Source organism: Tetrao urogallus, assembly GCF_951394365.1.
Source record: "Tetrao urogallus genome assembly, chromosome: 10".
NCBI classification, from domain to species: domain Eukaryota; kingdom Metazoa; phylum Chordata; class Aves; order Galliformes; family Phasianidae; genus Tetrao; species Tetrao urogallus.
This window is the reverse complement of record NC_136823.1, coordinates 13,487,889-13,510,249: the sequence shown is the minus strand read 5'-3', so window position 1 is coordinate 13,510,249 and position 22,361 is coordinate 13,487,889. Positions and strand designations below refer to the sequence as shown.

Sequence of the window (22,361 nt, the reverse complement as noted above, 5' to 3'; positions counted from 1 at the left end):
AGAGGCAACAAAGGCAGTGGATTCTAAAAGCACTCATATCCCGGTGCTGCAGGACCATGCTGGGTAACTTAGGACTGTAGCTGCATCTCTGCATTTCCATCATCACATCCAATCCCAATGAAACTGCTACGCGTCACTTCAAGCTACCTGCTTTTAGCCTCATTATAAGAAGCTGCTGGTGACACACAGTGAACTGTCTCAGGTCTTGCTGTGTTTGTGAAGAGGTTTTTGGGGACAGCGCCAAAGTTGAGTCCCTGGAGAGAGTGGCAGCAGCAGGGTGAAAAAAGCAATCATGTTTGAGCATCGTTGCTTCGGCAGTAGTTTTCAACATCTGAAACAGTTGTGTTTTTTTTCTTTCTCTAGAGGTGGCTTGCAACTTTCGTAATGCCTATGCAGTAACACAGACTGATTAGGTAATTTATCTTACACCAGCTCTAATTTACTTGAGAGAATTGCTTCCCAAGATTGAGACTTGAAACAGAAGACTCTATGGAGTAAACGCAGCCGTGAGCTGTGCTTGCAGTGGGTAGGCTGTTGAGTGCAGTGGAGTATTTTTCCAGCAGCCTTATAACAGTCTTGTAGAATGAACGTGACCTTGTTTTCTTTTTTAGTGTACATTTTACAAACTGCTTTTTATTTTGTTATGAATTGCAACTGAGAAGATGCTTTGCATGTCAGCCTCAAGTTCTCTGGCTGCAGATGCTGCTTTGCTGTCGTACACCTCATACAGTCTTGCTGTGAGATGTTCAAAGCCTGAGCACATTTGGGGAATGGGCAGACATATCTGAGGGTGTAGGGCATAGAGCAGGAGCCCAACAGAGCTGAGGCACAGGCAGCAATTCAAAGCAGAGAGCATGTTCTGGAGCACATCACATTTTCCTCGCAGTGTCGTGTTGGTTCTCATGGTCTTGTTAATAGCAGGCAGCATGAGAGGATCTCCCAGTGAAGTCTCCAGGATCCACAGGCAGAGAACTGCTAGCATCAGGGTTATCTCGGAAGGAGGCACTGGCCCTGACAAGTAGTGAAGAGGGTGTTCTACCCTTTCTGCAGTTGGGTACAAGCAGTCCTGCCCACATATTGCTGTTTCGCCTCCCTGGGCTCCTCTCACAGCTTGGGCTCAGTAGTGTTTTTTCAGCTGACACATCTGAGAGATTGGGGGAAAAAAAAGTCCTGAAGTGTCTGCATGCTTTGACTTGTTAGTAAATTGCTGTCGGTCGCAAAGTTCAGCAGGGAACTGACCTGTTGTTTCTGAAATTGGGAATTAATACATAACAAGGAAGCCATTTGCAGACAGGAAACAAATGAAGTGCAAGTGCATGCAAGAAACAGCAAAGTTGGATAAGGACCAAGTAGTAATGCTATGGGAAGCTAATGATAATGGTTCTGCATTACACAGGGGGAAGCTGTAATTTGTCATCTGGTTGGTGGGCGTTCCCCCCTCTCTGCACATGCTCCCGAGGGATTCTCCCTGTGCTGATTGTCACCACGATTCATTCTGTTGTTTTTGTTTTTGAATCCAAGGAGCGCAAGTTTCCCAAGTTTGTGTCCAAAGAAATGGAAAACATGTACATCGAGGAGCTGAAGTCCTCTGTCAATCTCCTGATGGCCAACTTAGAGAGCATGCCTGTGTCTAAAGGAGGCTCGGAGTTCAAGCTACAGAAGCTGAAGCGTAGTCACAACACCTCGATAATTGACATGGGAGAAGAAAATGAGAACCAGCTGTCCAAGTCAGACGTTGTGTTGTCGTTCTCCCTGGAGGTGAGCTTCACACTGTGTTCCAGCAGGCAGCCTGCAAAAGTGGTGGAACAGAAATTTCAGCAGCCAACTTCTGCAGAGTTCAAGCTTAACAGTTAGGTGGAGAGAGATCAGTAGGAGTCATTTTCTGATCTCCATGAGGAACCTCTCTGAGTTACCAGAAGCTTTGCCTGTAGTCAGATACTGTCCTTTCTGGCTTCTGATTATCTTGCTGGAAAAAATTGTAAAAGATAAACCTGCTGTAAAAGAACTTCCTGCTGATGCCTATCTACTGGCTCAGAAATCTGCCTGTTTGTCTGACTTCATAAAGCTTGTTTCTGACTGCACAGCAGTAGCTCCAACCAAAGCCCCTCTCCCTGTATTGTTTCTAAAACCACTGCAATAAATGCAAGGATTAATTGGGCCTCTATGTTTTGCAGTACCCCTGAGATGTGCACAGTATCCTGGCTACTGCAGTTTGTTTTCTGCAGCACTAAGGGAACAAAACCAGAACCTGAGGCTGACAACTCTGCCTGTATAATGCTACAGGGGTTCCTCATTGGCAGTTCTAGTTCTCAGTGTACTGAAACACACTGTAAATGTCAGTGTTTAATTATTGCCAGTTAGGGGTGCCACTTTATTTCTCTGCAAGCTTTGCTTCCTCTTTGGAAAATCATTAAAAATTGCTGAGGTTTGAATGCACCCAACAGATTGTGTGGAAATACTGTGGTTTGCTGGCTTGCCGTTTGCTCTGTGTTGAGCTCTGAGTTTCTGCTGTGGGTTGAGCTGTAGGTCTGTACAGCCCAGCGGGTGGTAGAGTGCTGCAGGGACACACGGTTTCCTCTGAAATAGGCTGTCTCTGTCCTGAAAGAAGTGCTGCTATAGTGCTGTTTTCAGCTGAGTTAATTGTTCTGTGCAAACATATCTGTGGTCTAGGCGAGGCATTTACTCCATGGAATTATCAGCATCTCAGAGCACCGGTACAGAGATGTTGATTGTCAATGGTTTTGTGTTACGTTGTCAAAACAAGCACCAGAATGGGGTCAAAAATGTAGGATGCAGAAAAATAAGAAAATCCTGGGTTTGTGTAGTTTCCTATTTCTCTCCCTGCGGAGTCTCTTGCTCAATACACTGTGCCAGTGCAAAATGTACAGTGCTGGTTGTCAAGTCTCAGAGTTTAACTCGTTAGAGGGCTGAAACCATCTTTATAATATTCAGTTCAGTCTTTCTTAAAATAGGGCCGTGAACCCAGAGACAATGCCTTCAGTGGCAGCATCAAATAAAGCCTGACTTCTGAGTGCTACTGTACAGAGGAGCAGAGAACTATCACAAAGCCTTGGACCTCTCTGTTGGAAAAGCCTGTGTAACGTGTATAGCTGTGAAAAGACTCATCCTTACAGTGGGATGTCAAAAATGCTTTGCTCCAGCTGAACTCTTCCAGTGGGAAGCAGCAGCTGAGCGAAGCATTGACTTCAAGAGGTGGCAGATCTGTTTGCTGCTCTGCACACTGAACTCTTGCTCATCAGAGAGGAGCCAAGGCAGGCCTGCCAATCTCCTTGCAGGTCTCCCTGGTGCCCCTACTTGCCCAGCAGCACAGGGAGGACCCCAGCTCTGCCTGACCCATGGGATCAGCAGCCAGTGAGATCTGAGGGAAGATTCTCCTCTCACACCACCTTCCTTTGCCCGCAGGTCGTCATCATGGAGGTGCAGGGTCTGAAGTCGTTGGCCCCCAACCGCATCGTGTACTGCACCATGGAAGTGGAAGGTGGTGAGAAACTGCAGACTGACCAGGCTGAAGCATCAAAGCCAACGTGAGTCTTGCTTTTCATGTCACTTATGCAGAGCATCGCTCTGCGGCTAAGAATGGCACATAAGCCCTGCCTGACTGAGGGAAAAAAAAGTGTTAATGACAGGCTTATGTCTCCCTGTAGCATGTAACTTTGTGCCTGTACGTAAGTGCTTTGCTAAGTAGGGATGGAGTTAAGCAGGCGCTTAGATAAGTGCTTGTCTGAGTGTCCATCTGAACTGTTGCCATCAGGTGTAGGTACATAATCTCATCCTTACTGGCTTACTGGGTTTTGGTGGCCCTGTGAGGAAGGGAAACAGCAGCCACAGCTGGAGGTGGAACAGAAGAGTAGGGGAGGGCTTCAACTCGCTTGGTTAAAGTTGTGTCTGAGGCCATGGTGCCGAGGTTAAGTTCGAGGGCAGAGCTTTTTTCTGTCCTCTTTGGCCCAAACCCTACAACTCCCACCTCAGCCCTGTACTTTGCTTTTCCTGTTTCCTCCAGATTTTGTATTAGTCTGCAAGTAATAATTAATCATTGTTAATTTGGAAGAAGAAAATGATGAATGGTTTATTTCCTTTCTGATCTGTTATATTCGTGACTTGAAACACAGTTCATGTGGCTTTGAGACTGTTTTCCTCTTGTTTACCATAGAGATTTCACTCTTTAATGACATTTTGAGTGCACATCCTCATATAATTTCTAAGTTGAAATAAAGCTCTTCCAGAGATGCTTGGTGGTGCAGGAGGGGCTGCCCTTGGGATGTTCCCTCTCTGATCCCATACCCTATTTCTTATGATGGACCAATCCCCAGTGACATTTCACCAGGAGCTTTCAAAGCTCATGGAAGGAAAGAAGCTTGGAGCCAACTGAAGCCGTGCAGTTGCATCACATGCAAATGCACGAGCAGTGCAGGCAGATGGTTCAAGGGAGGTGCTCTCATGGAGGTGTCAGCTAACATCTCCCATCAGCTGCCATCCTCCCGCAGAGGCACAGAAAATGCTGATGCTTTGGACCCTGCGCTGTACCAGAAGAATAGGGATCTGCAGTAAGTGATTTAAACACAACATTCCCAATCAGGGGAAGTACTGCAGCCTAGCTTACTTTTCGAAACGCATTAAAATCTGCTTCAGAGAAGGAAGTAGGAGTGCTGTATGTGGAAGAAAATCTCCATACGAACCTGCATGTGTCACTATTTTAGGTTTTCTTGTTGCTTCCTTCTATTTGGAGGAAATTACTGTTCCCCATATTAAATAGCAGACTTGCTGGTTTACATGTACTTTCTTATCTCAGTCTTTTCATTCCACTGTTGCTCTAAGAATCTGTCCTTCCTTATACAAGCCTTCTTGCTGTCAGCATTTATACAAGTGTTGTTTTGGAAATAAGGGATGCAGGAGTGAGCTCTTTAATTGAATGGGTCTTTTTATCGTAATGAAATGTACAGTGTCTGGGCAGAAAGCCATCAGCCCTCAGGAACATGCAGCCAACACTGAATGCTATGGCCTGGTACAGGTTATGTAAGTCCATCACCCTCATCTCTGTGCTGACTTCCTACAGAGGTGCAAGTCAGGTTTGAAGTATTATGCGTTGCTCCATCACTTGGGCAAATATATATGAAAAAGCCCAAGCACTTGGCAGTTCCATTTGTTGAGGGTCCTGGGATTTACATCCAAAACCAAAAGACACCCAAGCCAAGACTCTACAGTAACATTCCACAGAAACCTGAGACCATCACAGAAAACGTTGCCTTTTTCCTCCTGTGTGTTAGAAGTACACTGTTCACCTTGCTTCCTCACGCAGGGGACACAGAAGCTGAGTGAAAGCAGTTTACTGTACTTACCTTCTCCTCTTTAGACAAGAAGAAAAGAGAGAATGAACCAGATGTGACGTGTTTGTCATTTTGCTTAATACATGACTTGAATGCCCTCAGGTATTCCGGTGATGCACACAATCATAGGAACTGCTCAGAAAAGTCCTTGGCGTGTTTTGTCTGCTGTGTTGCAGACAAAAGATCTGTGCTGAGCCAAAATAGACTTCTGAAATGTCCCTTGGATGCCAGCATCACTTTCACTGAGGTCATTCACACCACATTTGCTCATGTACATTTTGTCATAAGAAAAACACTCACTGGTGAAGAAACTAGATCAGGCAGGGCATGCTGAGCTACCCCATGGAGCCCCATCATGTTCCCCAGACCTGAAGTTTTTGTGTGTTTTTGCTTTGAGTGCTGCATGGCCTGGGTGTGTGGGGTAAGTTTGGGGGATATTGAGCATACTGCTACAAAAGTGTGAGTATTGAAGCAGGGGAGTTTACCCCTGCACATCCCAAGTCATCTGTATCTCAGAGGCTCAAAAAATAGGAATGCAGCTTAAGTATCTGTGGGCAGATTAACACTGAAAAGAGTTCTGAAAAGAGGCGGTATTCTCTCAGATTAAATTGTGATTCCTTCAACTGTGAGCCGTTTTTGAGAATCAGATGTTCATCTTAGTGACTCTAGAGCCTGAATCCTGTTAGTGGAGCCTGGAAGAGGCAGGGTGAGCAGTGGGGTGTACCAAACAGTCAGCTTGGTTGTGTACAAGGGATTTGCCTCTCAGGATGGCAGTAAATACTTGTCCTTTTTTCTTCTTAGGCTCCATGTTGGATTCCTGACACTTGAAGCACAATCCCCTCATGTAAGGATTATCTGTCTCAGCACGAGTACTGAGGATGGCACAGTTCTAGAGAAAGGCAGACCTGAAATAGCAAGGGTTATTTCAGATCAGGCTTGCAGTGTATTATTAGTAGTGCTTTTAATAAGTTGTGTAAGAAAAAGCTTTTGTGTTGTGCCCTAACCCACAAATGCCTCTGTATAATATCCCAAATCCCAGTCCAGGCAGGATTTTATTGCTTTTTGCACTGGAACAATATTCTTGCAGGCCCTAGAGGGTTTTATTTCCCTGCCAGTTGTCTTGATATCTGCTCTCTGCAAAACTCAGAGAGTGAGGTGGCTTGTGCACATCTCCAGCAATGCCCTGCCAGGAGCTGCTTTTCTGATGTGGTTGTTTGCATGGCTGGAGAACAAGGTGGCCAGTGAGTCCGGGAGCAGCACAAAAGGTCCAGTGACAGCACCTCTGTCCTACAGTCTGCAAAAAGGCTGTGGGATATATTGGAATGTTGACCTATGCCTGTAGCAGTGCTCATGGGCTGTACCAGTGATTCACCTCTTCATAACACCACAATTCTTGTATGTGAGCAGAACAAAAGAAAGGAAGGAGACCTTAACAACAAGGTCCTTCATGCCTTGTAAATAAATGCTGTATATCCACTTGGAGATACTTTAGCGTGGAAATGAGTCTCATTCTCCCCTTGTATACAATAGTGAAAATCACTTGTACCTGCACTGAGCTCAAATGAGCTATCTGGGTTAAAAGCAGTAAGCACCTGGTTAGGGGAGAATGTGCATGGGGTAGTACTGGAGTGAAGACACTGCACTCTCACCTCAGACCACGTCAGGTCTTATGTTGCTCATTACAGTCAAGGGCTTGAGCCTTGTCTCCCTCCAGAAGCTCACTCTAATTTGAGCAATGTCTTTCGTAAACTTTTAAACTTCTCTGTCTCTGCCCCCTTCCATTCCCTTAGATGTTGTGCCAGGAGACAGATGCCCTGCTTGATCCTTGTCATTGCTCCCGATGCTGCTTCCTGATTGACTTTCAGGGTGCTCAGATGGGTGTGTTGTTTAGCTCTGCCCTGACAGGCTGCTCATGCTTGGGTTCTCGCACCAAACCCTCTCTGCAAGCTTCTTACCTGATGAGTGTCTTAGCTTTGGATCGGTATGCAGCATGCTGCTGACTGTGAGCCCAACAGGAGCTGCACCACATCCTCCCACAGTGCCCTGTGAGGGTCTCCTTCTGGGAGGTGGGCAGCAAATTGCAAAATCCTGCAGGAGGGGCAGCTGCAGGGCAGGGGTGTCCTCTCTCTTTGCAGCAGGGGAAAGTCTGCTCTTATCATTTGGGAAAACCCTGCCTCAGACACCGCAGTTTGAAGTGATGCTCAGTGGCTTTGCATGGAGTAGGAGCGTGCTAAGAGCGTTTTGTTGCACTCAGTGTTTTGTTGGCACAGCTAGCTGGGAGATGCTGCGAGCGTTCCCCAGGGTAGAACAGCAAAGGTCCTTTGGAGATGAGCTCACATTTATGAATTACAAATAAATACTGCATACTGTACTGTAGTACAAATTTAACTCCATTAAACTTATAAAGGGGTTTATACTAACATGAGCAGAAGCAGCATAGCCCCTAGTTCCCATTGTGTATCCCCAGCACAGCTGGTGGGTACAGTGTGTGCCTGTGGTGCCTTTCCGATGGGTGCAGTTCATGATAAAAAGCAAATAGGAAATTTTAGGAGGAGGCTTTTTTTTTTTTTTCTCCCCCTCTTCGGATTTGCTTCAGCATAACGATAAGCTGCCGTAATTACCCAGACTGATTGGCTTCCATTTCCTCTTGCATGGTTTTGATTCACAGCTGTGCAGATGTTTAGAGCTCTTTTTCCTCAGAAAACCTACAGGAGCCTTATGATTGTGTAAGAGCAGGTGATGGAGCCCTGAATACAGCTAATGTGAGACGCCAACACCTCTGGGATACCAAGCTGACCCCAAGGGTGAGGCTCTGAGCAGTGTTAGTCTTGGTCATTTTTTTGCTGTTGTTTATTTTGGGGTAGCAAAGGAAAGTCATTCACACACCAGGCATTGTGCCTGTAGAACGTCTCTCTTCTGTGACTGTTACCTGCAAAGTGAACTCGTATGTGGACCTACTGCTCAGCAGCACTATTGATAACTGTTACACTAGAGGCGGCGTTGACGAGTAATGAAATCTTGTTTCAATAGACTTGGCTCTTGTAGTTGTTCCTGTAGACTTGCCTGTGATATCAAGTAAATGCAAGCTCTGGCTGTGTTTTTTCTGACCTTTGGAGCGTATGTGGCATTGCTCTTGCATGGATTTTTTGATGTCTAGTAAGGGCTGAGCTCATGCACCTTTCTTTCACTCTGTTTTCTAGCCAGCTGTCTAAATTCCTGAGTGTTCCTATGCATTTGGGAATTATGTATTCCTGTGATAGCGCATACATTCAAATTTAAGTAGTCCAGAAGGTGTGATGATGCCCAAGGCAATTTTCATCTACACCCGTCTGCTGCATCACTCCCATGCATGCAACCAATGTTAAGATGGGCTAGGTAAGGCCAAAAGGACATGGAAATGAGCCTAGGATCCAGTGTGCTAAAATATTTGCTAAATTAAGAAGAGAGCTGAATAACAAAAGTCCTGGGCTACATTCAGTCGTCTTATTTAATAACCATGATTGGTGTACAAAAAAAAACAAGCCATGCCTTCATCCAAGTTCTGCACGTCACCTGCCGAGTGCAAGGCAGGGGATCAGACATGAAAAGTGCCAAGTTGTTGGTTTATTTATCAAGTGCTGTGTACAAGTAGAGCACATTATTATTTAATGAAGGGTACAGCATTGTAGGAGGATACAGAGCATGGTTTAAAGAACAGCTTTAAAGAAGTGCTACTCTGCTCACTCCTGCCTGGACAGAGCTGTGGATGAAGGAATGGTTTAATGGAATGGCCAGCCTTGACTGTCATTTGTCAACATGTTGGCTGTCTTTTATGAAGATGAAGGTGGAGACCTGTTTCCTTTGTGAACGTGCTGAGGTCTCCTAGTGAGCAGCAGCCCTGTGTAAGCAGCACCAAGGGAGCTGTGTACTGTTGGCACTGCATGGGCAAAGACCTTGTACAGTTTTTGGCTTGGTTTACATCCAGGAGCTAGTTTGCTGCTTTCTTCTTCTTAACTTTATAAGGGAGAGTCTCGGCTATGTGCCAGTAATCTGTGTTTTCAGAGGGAGGGCTTCTCTTTCCTTTTCCATACCTGAGTTTTCCTTAGTTTGGATTCCTTTCAGGGTGGTAGCACTTAATAGAAATGATTAACCATATCTGAGTTAAATAGTTGTTTGTGTAAAACATGTGGCTTTGTGGCTGGCTCAGTGGGACATCTTTGCACTGATTCAGCAGCAGAAGTCTTTACTCAGCTCCTGCATAGCATAGCAGTGAGAACATGCATGGTATTGAAGTGAGTTTATGCCAGGAGTGCTAACAACAACAGGTAGTAAATGCATGCAGACTGATTTCATGAATGAATCTTTGATTCCTTCCGTATCCATAGCAGGCACACTGATAAAGTATTGTCAAGCACGCAGGGTAGGCAGCCCTTGTAAAAGCAATTATTCTTTCAGTTCAGACCTCCCAATAAAAGGTAGCTGGGCTTACATTTCTATGCCCTCCTGCTGAGCTGTTTGCCTCTAATTGTAAAATCATAGTATTAAGCAGGAGCACAGGGCATTTTAAAAGCAGTCATCATTTAAATCACACCAAGTAATCAGGGTGCTTATTTCTCCCATAGAGGCTCTGAAGGTTGTGGCCTTGCCATAAATTCTCCTCCAAACTAGACCCACTTCTGCAGTAAAAAGCAGAGCCTGGGTGTGTGCTCCTGTGTGCACTGGGTGCCGCTGTGCTGGGTACAGGCATGTCAGAGGGACATCACTGGGGCAGGAATGCCATCTCGTGGCCGTGAATAGCTATTATGTGATGTAATCCATCTCACATCCCTTTCAGCAGCTGCCTTGTGTGCTGGTAGCAGGGTGCTCAGCAGGATGGGGTCCATGTGACATTGAGATGGTGTCTCAGAGCGGTGGGAAAACATGAACCGTCCCTGATGGCTGGAGGTTTGGAGAAATCCCTGGCTGTGGTAGGAGCTGATCCATCCTTGTCTGCTCACCTTTTCCATAACACATTTAGTGCTATCTGCAGTGGTGTTTTTGGGTAAATAAGCACACTTTCCATAAGCAGAAGAATTTTTGATGATAATTTGTATTTTTTTTGGCATTTGAGTGATGCACCCTCCTTGGGAAGGAGTTAGGATGTCCCAGGAAAGCAAGGAATCTCAGAAAGCCATTGAGTTGCCCATCAGGGCAGGTGTCAGTGCCCTGTGTGCAGCAGGAAGGCAGCCACAGTCTGTGTGCCTTACTAGGGCAGTGACTTCTCTGCCACCTGCACACTGCCTATGTCAAAGTCAGCAGGTCTTACCTTCTAGGAAAGCTTTGAGAGTGCCTGATTTGTTTGTGCTGTCACTCCCACTTCAGCTTATTCCTTGGGGATGGGGCTGAAAGGCCGTTCTACCAACAACAGAGAGGCGAGGAAACAAATGTGAGCAAAAATAGGACACATTGTCCTTCTGTGTCTGATCACCTTGGTTATCACTTCTGATACCAAGCAGCCATCCTCTTAGAGCAGGAGGAATCTCAGAGGAGACTGAGCAGGTCTTGGGAGCCAGACTGTGTGATGGATACAAACCATCCATAATCCATTTCTGTAGGTGGAGTAGAAAGACACCTGTCTTCATGCCCAAATTTGATTTCCTAGAGAGGACACTTTTGAATGGATGAAACCAGCATGTTCTCTGCATCTAACTGTAGCCATTGGGGTTTTCATTTCAAACCTTTCTGTGCACCTGCAGCAGTGGATGGACAGGGGCACTTGGAGGACAGGCTTCCTTTCGTCTTTTTTCAGCCTCTCGGTTGGGGTGGAGCAAGTTAAGGCCTAACTCCAGTGCATCTTAACTGATGCACTGATGTAACTGTCTTAACTCCATTTACAATAGCAGGAGCCCAGGACAGGTAACGTGGGCACATCTGCATGGCAGACCCCAGGAAGCAGGTATATCGCTTTTTTTGCACAGAGGATGGTGATGCACTGGAACAGGTTGCCCAAGGAGGCTGTGGATGCCCCATTCCTGGAGGCATTCGAGGCCAGGCTGGATGTGGCTCTGGGCAGCCTGGTCTGCTGGTTGGCGACCCTGCACACAGCAGGGGGGTTGAAACTGGATGATCATTGTGGTCCTTTTCAACCCAGGCCATTCTATGATTCTATGATATTATTCTCTGATCTCTCTACAAGTGATGTATCACCAGCTGACCTAAAGGTAGGTCTGTAGTCTTACTACAAAACATGACAAATCATTTTGTAGCTGTCCCAGCCCAGCATCTCAGCCTGGCTTTGCTTTGTGGGCTTCTCCTGCAGAAATGGGACCTCACATGGATCAGTGCCCACTGAGACAAATCTGTGAGTCACAACAACATGTGACTTAGCCATGTGTTTTCCTAAAAACCCTCAAAACCCCTCCGTTTTTCTTTTCCCTTAGTTTTGTTTTTTCTTTTTGAAATCCCAAAGACACAAACCAAAAACCTTAGCTATTAAATATAAAATACTAGCTATTGCCATTACCCACGAGAGCAGCAAAAAATATATCTGTTTTCCTGGAGGCATTGCCATGCCCTAGTTCTTTTTATGACTTCTTTGTGGGCCAGCTGCTGAAGGTATGGGTGCCTTCTATGCCATGCATTGCAGACCCATCTCCTGCTCTGTTGTTGCCTTGCTGACACTTCCCAGAGGCCACTGGTGCAGGGATCTGCACGTGGGCTGTGCTGGCAGCTGTGCATCATTCCTAGAAATTTGCAGAGACTCATTTCTGAAAATGAAATTAACGTTTTCAGCCCGGCGGAATGAATGCTGTCCCTGTGCCAGGTTGTCCTGCTGAGCGGAGTAAATCTGTGCTTACTCTGCATCACAGAGCTGCTGCTTCACAGGGAAGTGAGGAGGCAGCTCAGGAAGCTCACCAGGGACTATTACCTTAGTCATCAGCTTCTGCCTACTGTTCTCAAATAGCTGGTGTATGGGAAGAATTAGAAAATATAATAAAAAGCTTTGCAGCAGGCTTCTTCACATATAGTAACAGTTAAACACCGTTACACTTAATTTATTCCTTGTTGCTATCTCAAGAAATTGGTAAAAGTGAACGACACCTCAACACCGCAGTTAGGGAGGCGAGTGTTGCTTATTCCACTGGCTGCAGGAAGGCAGGTCTGCTCTGTGCCTTTTCTGACGCTGCTTGAGCTTCAGGCATCTGTGATGTGTGCCCCAAGAACTAAAGCTGCTCCCTGGTTAGGTCTCTTCTGGGAGGTGGAGAGCAGGCTAAAGAAGGAAACCATCATTTCTTAGGCAGGAGTTTGGGAGAATGTAAATGAAGACAGACTGTAGCAGTGCCGCCACCTTCCTGCACCAAGCAGCCATACCAGTTTTGCCCTGGACAGGACCACATACACGTGGTGTCCCCCACGGTGAGGTGGCATGTCCCAGGCTCATGCTGTGTATGTTGGCTGTAAGGTACATCTGCAGGGAAGAGTGTAGCTCTCCTCTAATATTTTTTACTTTTCTTTTCTGTTTGTTCCCCGTTTGTTTCATGCAAGCTGCTGGGCAAACTTTCAATAAATGTACTGGAGAGAGAGAAAAGGTGCCCTCCGGCAGTTCTGAAGCCCATGAAAACTGATCATAGATCACTTTTAAATGTCAACCCCATCTAAAGCAAGTCCTTCTCCAGCTGCTCCCACGTTAGCCTGCTGACAGGCCGAGCTGGTTAGCGGGGACTGATCCATGGCCCAGTGATGTAATTCAGTTGCACTTGTTCATTATTTACAGAAATCATGGGTGTTGATGCTGTAGCTGGATGAAGTTACAGGACCGTGGATGGAAGAGGGCTCTCACCTTTGTAAAATTAGTCAGGGGCTGTGTGGGCTTGCTAGAGACAACAGGATATGAATGATAGGATTTAATTAATTCCCCTGGGTATTAATATGTAAGTTCAGCTTGTAAGGTCATTGGTATGAAAGTTTCCCTTAGAGGCACGTAGGCACTGGAGGTGAATAGGAATGATGAAATCAATGTCTCTCGAGGACAACGGAGAAAATTCTTAACTCAAGTAAGTGGGCTGCTGTGAAGAGAAACAAGCAGACTCAGAGATCTGCTGCCTGGTTCAACGCAGTAAGGACAAGACCCCAGAAGCCTTATCCTTTTATCCCAAATAGTTTCTCCTACATACTGAGCAGTGTGCAATTAGCAGCATCGTGGTCTTTGAGTGATTTTGTCTTTAGGGCTTCAGAGTAGTACCTTCCCTTCTGGATATACTATTTGTTTCATTCACAAAAATACTCTTGATCTCCTAGGCAGGCTTGTTAATAATGTTGATAGTACCTTTAGGGAAATATTTTCCTAAAGCTTCCACATAGCCTACAGTGATGATCTGCTTATTTTGCTTGTAAAAAGTAAAGCAAGTTAAGCTCTAATAAGGTAAAACAGGTTGTCAGGTTAGCAGCTGGGGCAGATCTCACCCTCTGATTTTTTGCAGCCATGAGAGTTTAGCTGCTGATACCAAATTTGATGCCTAACTGGAACCCCTGGAGATGCAAGTAGGTCCAAATGATATCACTGGAATACCGCAGATGGCACAAATAGGATTATAACTCTAGCACAGTCCATATGCATGGCATAAATTCCTGGCTAACTTCAGGTTTTGGGATACATTAGGCAGTAAAACATGCTGGGCTGAAGGATTCAGATGGGATTCAGGAAATTAATATGGTCCTACCTGAGAAGGCATTGTCAGGATTTTGATGCTTGCATACTTTTTGTGTACTGCTTTTATCCTTTGGCTTTGCTGATGTACTATTGCTTTCAAATGTAAGCGTGGATTCTGACGTGAGGAAGAGATGGTGGCTATTTCTTGATAGAATTTGCCCAGAATGGGTCCAAAGGCACTTTCCTAACAAATCAATTTCTGCAGTAATAACTTGCTTAAGTATAACATGTGAAAATGAAAGCACTACATCATTATTCCCTCAAAAGTATCCTAATGCTTAACTATTGTCCAGAACTAATTTTGTGTACAATAACTTAATACACAGCACAGATAAACTGCTTACTTAGATTGAATACAAATTGTATTTCAATGATATGAATTATGGCCTTATTCTGAGCATCACTATGGCAACTAATGACATCACTGCAGGCTTCAGCCTGCACAAAACCCAACTTCTGAGGGTCTCTGTTTGCTGGCATGGATCTTTTCATGGCAATTGGGGTATAAATATGTAAACGCCGCATGCTGTCAAGGGTTGCTATGTGTATTTATTGTCATTGGAAAGATTTATTCCCTTTGTGGTTAATGTTGTTCTCGTGAAGGAAACCTAATGAAAATTACTGTTTGTATTTGGTTAGTAACATTTGTTGATAGCATATGGTCTGGGAGTGCTTCAGCAAATAAGAGATTTTTAATAGTAAACAGAGATATGAGTTCTATAAAGCAGCTGCTGTCAAAATAACACAGCGTAAGGTTGGATATTTTATTACTTTCTCCTCTTATCCAAATGAAGATTATCTTCCAATTTTTCCTTGCTAATGACAATGGGGTTCTTTTCAAGGGAGAAATCATGATCTACAATTAGAAAATCAGGCTGTTTCTTGGTTCTCATGTTTCAAACATACATTAGGAAGCTGATGCATCACATATGAATGAGATGTGGTATTGGCATCTGACTGGAACTGCAGTGCTGTAGGTAATTTCTGCCAAAGACATGCTCCGTGGCACTTTGATGCATCCTCCTATAAGATGAAACATAGAACAGGACACTGGAGAAGAAAACATCAGAGCAAAGCTGATGAGGGAACTAAATTTGTTAATCAGCTCTGCACTGAACATGCTCATCTGCTGAACTTAGTTGAACTAGATAGGCTTGGAGAGCAAAGCATTAAACCATACTCCTTGTGCACATAAGGAAACAATTATTTTTCCCAATAATTTCTAAAATACAGAAGCTGCTGTTTGGTATTTCTGTCTGAAGAACACGTAATCTTAGTGTTTTCCTCGTCATTTCAAGGGAACAGAGGACCTAATTTGAGGACGGTAGGAAATGCAAAAGTCATAAATAGGATGAGGATGAATAGGAGTGGTTAGTGAGATGCTGTAGCTCTCATCTGACTTGCACTACTTTAGGCTGCAATGTGTATTCCATCACATCGCTCTGATGTGTTTGTTGCTCATGGCACATTGTTTGTTCCTTTTAGTCTGTAAAAAACACCTCTGTGATTCGCCTTCAAGCTTGCTTGTACACTTTGCATGAGTTTTGAAGTGCAATGAATATTCAGGGTCTCTGGGAAATCTGGATCATGATGAATGAAAAGAACAGAGACTGTAGCTCTTATCTGTTAGCTTCATGTTGTGCTTCGGCATGGTCAGGTGTTGAGGAGCATCCTCTTTGCAGCAGAGCCATCCTCTCAGCCATCCCTATGCCCTTCACCTTCAGCTGAGCTGTTCTCTTCTAACAAGGGCAAGTGCTGAGTCAGGAGTGCCTTGCTTAGCCCTGCCTGGAAGTTTGTGTCTCGCTTTATTCTAATAACTTCCTAACTCTCTAAGAGGTAGAAATCTTGAAACATGTCTGCAAACTCTCAAACATAAAAGCACCATTGTTTCTTAGCTCTTAGTGTAGAAGGCATATTTTTTTTCTTTCTCTGCTATTTTTAAACTTGTTTAAAGCTTCCAAAGAGACATTAGTTCAAGTTTCACTTAATTTTTGTTCCAAGACACTGTTCAGTCTGTTCTTGTTTGCCAGAGGGAAACATTTCCTGAATCAGAAAAACCCTATGCAGGTGAATGATTTGAGATGTTGGTGTGAATGGTAACACTGCTGAGCCTGTTTGAAAAGCTTTGGGCTTTGGGATGTTGAGCTGACTTTCACAGATCTCCTTTACCTGTGTTCTTTCTTTCTTCTGTTCTTTCTTACACAAGCTGACTTGTGTAAGTTCTGGGTGACTTTAAAAAGAATAGTTTTCCTGTAACTGAAATAGAGCTCAGCTGGGGATGGTAATGAGTAGAAGCAACCCAAGATGAAATTAATGTATTGATTCTTGAGAAGAGGCCTCTGAAGTTCATGAACAGGTTCTGCAAGTTTGGAGGGGTCTGCTGGGCACATGAGACCTCCAGAAGTTGCAACAAAGATTAGCAGTGAGTCCCAGGATTTGGCAGTGCTCCCTCAGGACCAGCAGGTTGTCACCACTGATTAGCTGAAGAAAGGAAGTAAGTGAACTAGAGGGATCCATTTAGAAAACATAGCAGGAAAGCTGCTAATCCAGGCAGGGTGGAAAGAGACGACCTTTCCCTGCCACACAGTGTGGTTACGAGCACAGAGAGCCCTGTGCTCTGATTTTCCAGCACAGCAGCATCTCCTGGTCCAGGACTGGGATACTGTCCAGGTGCTTGCCCTGGCACAAGTGTTGCCTCTGTCTGCAGCAAGTGCTGGCTATGCTGGGGTGTGAGAAATGAGCACGGGGTGGTGAGTGCAGCAGGGAAGGTGGAGTGGTACCCATGGGAGCACATGGCTCTGTAAGGTACCGGTGTGCAGCTGCTGCCACCTCCTGCATCCCGCGAGGATGCTCATCACTGGAGTGCAGTTGGGCCCTCCTGGCTCACCAGGCAGCGGCTCCAGCTGAAGCAAGCTGCTCACTGGGGATTTGAGGCACTGCTTTCCCAAATATCTGCAGCAGGACAAGGACAAGCCAGGGTCAGCTTTCTCTGTGCTGGCTCAAATGGCTGTGCAGTCCTGTCTCAGCTGGGGGTGAGAACAGGGCCCAGGGGGAAAGTGTCTGCAGCAAAATGCAATGAGCTGGTCTTCATGTGTTCTCTGATGTCCTGCTTCAGAGGAAGCCTCTTATGTGGCTGATTGGAAGACTTCCTCATGCCTATCACTGAATCTTCCCTGCGGGGCTTCAAGCCCGTGTATCCCTAGCAAGCCTCCATAGACTTGCAGAAGGAAGGTGTCAGCTGCAGGGAGAGTTCCCATTGCAAGGCTCAAAATGGCAACTTTGGCAATCCATGTGAGCAGGCTGTGGGTCCAGCCCTGTGCCTGGAGCTCATGGTATTGTATTCCCTAAGGAACTGTTAGTTGCACATATTTTCCTACCATACTGCAGCTTAAGGCTAACAGCCTTAACTGAACCAGACTTTTCAGGAAAGGGTCTTAGGATGCACTCTTGTACACTATCCTGTGATTCATTCAGCTTCCCTAGCACTGCTTTCTAAGCCTCAATACCTGCCAGGAGGAGAACTCTTGGAGTACAAATAATAGATGGTCCTTAGGGTTCTTTGTGTGCTTGAAAGGTGGCCATTTCCTGGCCCTTGCCATCCCCTCCCTATGCAGCTGGCATCCTGCTCTGCAGTCCCACCTAGCTGGATTTACTCTTTGCATTGTGGGTTGAGCCTAAATCTGGGCTAGAGGGCTGGGTTGAGCCTCAGAAGAGGACCCAGGTTAAATGTGACATTTCTTCAGAAAAGGAAAACTTGACTGTGAACCTGGAAATGAGAGGTTAATTAGCCAAGAGAAGAGCAGAGGCATGAGTGATTACAGATGTCCTAGGTGCAGGTGTTCTCTGTTCTCAGATTCTGTTGTAACTACACAGGCTGTCACTGCCAGAGACATATTGTTCTTTCTTTCTAAGTCAGTTCTCTTAATTTTGATTTCATGCTGCTTCCAAATACCATCTTTTCTCCCAAAAGAACCATCATGGTTTTTTCCAAACATCTGTCCCCTCAGTTCCCTAAGAAGATAATTAATACCCTTGTCACTCAGTCAGCCCAACAACTTCAGCTTGTGCCAGGCACCGCATTTGTGGTTAACCATTGCCCACCCAAGCAGCAGTGCTACTGGCCTGTGAGTAGAGCTGAGCATCTCTCTGTTTTTGCAGCTGGGGCACCCAAGGAGACTTCACGACAACCCACGCGCTTCCTGCGGTGAAGGTGAAGCTGTTCACAGAGAGTACGGGTGTGCTGGCACTGGAGGACAAAGAGCTTGGGAGGGTAAGGACATTTTGAGTTTAACAATTTTTCCTTCTGGCCCTCCTTTTCTAGAGAAATCTCTCCCGTACGGAAATATCTTTGGAGGACAACATGCTCTGCTTCTTTGCCAAGCTTCAGGAGGGAAAGAAAGCAAGCTCTCCACTGCTGGAAAGTAATGCACCTCGCATGCTGTCTTTGTTGTTAGTTTTTAATGGCAGCATTTCAGCTGGCTGTGCCTGCACTGAGGAAAAGCGAAGAATCTTGTGTGTGATATTGGCAGTCCGGAAAGCTTTAGAAGTTGCTTACGGAAATGGACATTCCTGAGGCAGAAAAGGGGATTATGCTGTAGCAAAAAGAGAGGATTTAAGTTTGGCAGGAGCGTGTTAAGCTACTCTCATATCTACTGAACAGCCAGTGCACAGCTTGAGCATCTGAAAGCACTGATGGCAGTACTTACGGCAAAATGCTTGAAATCCTGGCTCCCCCAGGGACTGTGGTTCAGCCACTGGCTTCAGTGGGATTGGGCTAAGGAGTGGAAGTGAGAGTCCACTGCCCCTGTCAGTGGTGTTAATAGCAAGGAGCTTGCATTGCCCTGGCACCAGCCATCAGGACATCAAAGCCGCTCTTCTCAACCCATTCTGGGCCCTCATCTGTGGCCCCTGCACCAGAGCCCTGGGACTGATGTCCCTCCAGCACCACAGCCCACTGTGTCTGTGGACAGTACTTCTCTGGGGTTTTAAGACACTTCACTTAGTCTCCTTGGATTTTTTGCATCTTGCAGCTGTTCATTTGTCACAGTCCCGTGCCGAAGCAAACTCTGCCACCCCCTTCCTCAGCTCCCTCGGCAAGAGAGGCTCCTCTTTGGTGGCATGGGCTGGTGTCCCTGTTCCTTAGCTGTACTCAAAGTCTGGGAGAAGAAAGCAATCTTGGAGACGTTGTACCACACACGCAGGGTGCAGCCTTTTATTCCTACCCAGAGAGAAAATCCCGGTCCAGAGTCATCCCACAACCTGGGTATAAAAGGCTGGAAGCTGTGAAGGAACTCATGGTCTGACCTTGAGGTCATGGATGGTAGGAACCTCACCAAGTCTGATGTGGATTCCCCAGGGCTGGCATCACCAAGGATGCTCCACAGCCACATTGTGACTTTGAAGCACTAACAAGATTTTTCACTCTTGTTGTTCATGCAAATGCTAAAGGTTCTTTTAGGTCTCAGTGAGTCGTTGCTCTAATTTATATCTTTACAGCGGAGAGCACCACAGATGATTTTGTCTTCTATAATTTGTGTTCATTTTGACCATTTGTCTTTTCACGTTCTCGTAACACCCTTTGTTCTTGCACTTGAGAGAGAAAAAAGCGGAGTTACTCCTGCTTTCCTCGTCTCATTTTTCTCTCCAAGGACAGTCGTGTCCTCTCCAGACTTTCCTCATCCATAACTCAATCCTTTCTCACTGCCTCTTTCCCTTTCTCCCCCTTTCTCCCCCTTTCTCCCCCTTTCTCCCCCTTTCTCCCCCTTTCTCCCCCTTTCTCCCCCTTTCTCCCCCTTTCTCCCCCTTTCTCCCCCTTTCTCCCCCTTTTCCCCTTTTCTTTCAAAAGAAGGGTGACCCCAGCAGGCTGCAGCACTCCAGCTGAAGACCCGTGCTTGCTTTGAGGCACAGCATCATAACGTTTTCAGGATTATTTTCTAAACCACGCTGTTCCAACAGGTACCTCCTTTATCCGCTGCCGCCTGCTGAGCAGAGCAGAGCTTTTCACCCAGCTATACGCAATGCCACTGAGAGCTTTTTTTCCCCAGCGTGGTTACGCTCACTGCAGACCCGCTTGCTTTGTAAGTCTGGTTTCCACTGGCAGCCACGAGCAGCGCTGACTTTGCTGCTCTCGGGAAGCAATTAGCCCTGCACCTTGTTGTGGGAAATATGTCAGGCCCCTGCATGGCCCCGTTGCCCCGAGGTACGGAAGAACTGGCCGTGCCAACGCACGTGAATCCTGATCCGGCGGGAAGCCATTGCCCCCGGGGAGCTCCTGAAATCCCAAGAATGTGGGCCAGCAGCAGCGGGCACGGGGCGATTTCCTGTGGCCGGCGGCCACCGGCGCTTTGAGCGGGCTGAACTTCAAAGGGACGCGCAGTGCCTGCAGCGGCCGAGATGACGCGTGTCCCATCGGGCCACGTCAGGATTTCTTTTTAACAGAATAATGAAACCAGGAGCGTGCTAAGCCCCTGATTTAGCTGTTTGAATGGGCATGAACCTGTCTGCGAAGAGAGAAGGGAAGCAAAGTCTCCGTGGAGCAGTTTTATACACAAAAACACCCATGCTCAGCCGCCCTTTGAGAAGAGGCTTTGTGCTCTGCCAGGCCGGCACAATGCTCACTTTCTATTGCAAACGTTGAGCTGGCAGCCAGCCGGCGCTCCTCACTGCGCTGCTTGTGTCGAGGGAGAGCTGGAAAGAGCTCCCAAGCCCCGAGCTGCTGGATGGGCAGCTGAAGCCATGGGAATCCATCCTGGCCCTATTGAAGCCAGTGGCAAAGTGCCTGCAGACCTCAGCCAAGGCTTCATCCACTGTGAGGAGGGGAAGAGCCATGAATTGCAACAACACTGCACAACGTTTATGCTCCTTTTGATGAAAAAGAGTTAGAAATCAAAGCAGAGAGTGTAGCAAACACCCCGAGTGGCTCCTGCCTTGTGGGGATGTGCAGGTTAATGCAAGGCCTTGGTATTGGGTCATGCACAGAGCTTGGGCCCATCCATGTTTCTAACAATGCCCGTGTGCAGGACTCACTGCTTTTCTTCAGGTTTTGCTGAAACACGGGTATTTTTTCCAAGAGGGGTAAATTAGAAGAAACTGATGTTGCTCAGTTAATCTAGGTGACTAATAATGGATTCTTGCCAGAGAAAGCATGATTGTAATTCAGTAAAGGAGGTGTGAAATAATGTTTATGAAAAAGAGTGAACTTCAAAATCTACTGATGTTAACCTTAGGCTTTGGAAGACAGAAATAATTTTAAACTCAATTATCAGAGGCTAATAGCATGAGGTGTATTTTAGTGGGAGGAAAAAGCCTGCTTTGTTGGCTCAGCAGTAAAGGTGGGTATCTCTGGAATATGAGTATAGTTTGTCTGGAGTTTGGCAGGAACCCGACAAAGCATGAGTGAGTAATGAGTGATGGAAGCACAGCAAATAACGAGGGTGAATGCTGCCATTTGTAAAGGAGTGTGCTTGCATAAATGTTAATGGATTTAGAGGAGATTCATCTCACTGCAGTATACTGGAGACTGTAGTGAATTTGCATCCAGCAAAGTCACCTTTGAGAGAGAAACTGTTGGAAGAGGAAGGGGCGTAGGAGGCAGAGAGCATCAGAGAGGGCATCATTCTGATGTGAAGACAGCTATAGCTGTGCTGTGCTTCCATTCACTTTGCAGATAGACATTTTACAGTCACAGGGTTGAGCCACTTTAGAGGACACATGGAAGTATGAGGAGAAAACTGTGACTGCTCTTTAGTTCTTGAAGAATATTCTGTGGCTTGCTGACAGAGTGAGATGCTGTGCTTCATGGGATGATGAATGAGTGGAAAAGCACAGCTATGAACAGAAGGCATTACTTGGAGCCTTCCAGTTTCTTTGATTAGCCGAGCATTGCCACTGGTATTCATCTGCACAGCTCCACTCAAATCCCTAGTGTTGCACTGATTTGCCCCAGCTGGAGATTACCCCATCATTTCCTCTCTGCATGAAATGAAAGCAGAAAGTGCTGCAGCCACTGCTGTCATGATATGTGCTGCACATTTGATCTGTTGTTGTAGCGCAGTCAGACTCACTGACCTGTCTACAAGGTTGTCTACTGCAGGTAGTCTTGCCAGGAAGCAAAATAACAGAGCAACTTCATCAGTTTGATGGTAGTGATTGATAAACCATTTTAGGTATAATGTTCCATGGAGGACCTCACATGGAAACATCAGGAAGGTTAGAGGCTCGCCAAGTTGTATGGCTCTGGAAGTGGAGGTCTGCAGCAAGCAACGTCAGCAAAAACTTATTGGTGGTTTGCTGATCACATCAGCCCATCATCACTTCTAGAGTGATTTGTCTGCATAGCTGCAAGCTTG

The 22,361-nt window shown here is 46.1% G+C and overlaps 1 protein-coding gene across 4 annotated transcripts in view; it reads left to right on the top strand.

Moving 5' to 3' along the window:
- The window catches only part of CADPS (calcium dependent secretion activator), a gene marked incomplete at both ends in the record, with an annotated part of 173,015 nt that overhangs the window by 57,043 nt on the left and 93,611 nt on the right, over window positions 1-22,361 (top strand). For all 4 annotated transcript variants that reach the window (XM_079540332.1, XM_079540330.1, XM_079540329.1 and 1 more), the window contains 3 exons: window positions 1,522-1,758; window positions 3,424-3,545; window positions 18,172-18,283. In XM_079540332.1, coding sequence (XP_079396458.1) covers window positions 1,522-1,758; window positions 3,424-3,545; window positions 18,172-18,283 — 471 coding nt within the window. The remainder of the gene's footprint in view (window positions 1-1,521; window positions 1,759-3,423; window positions 3,546-18,171; window positions 18,284-22,361) is intronic.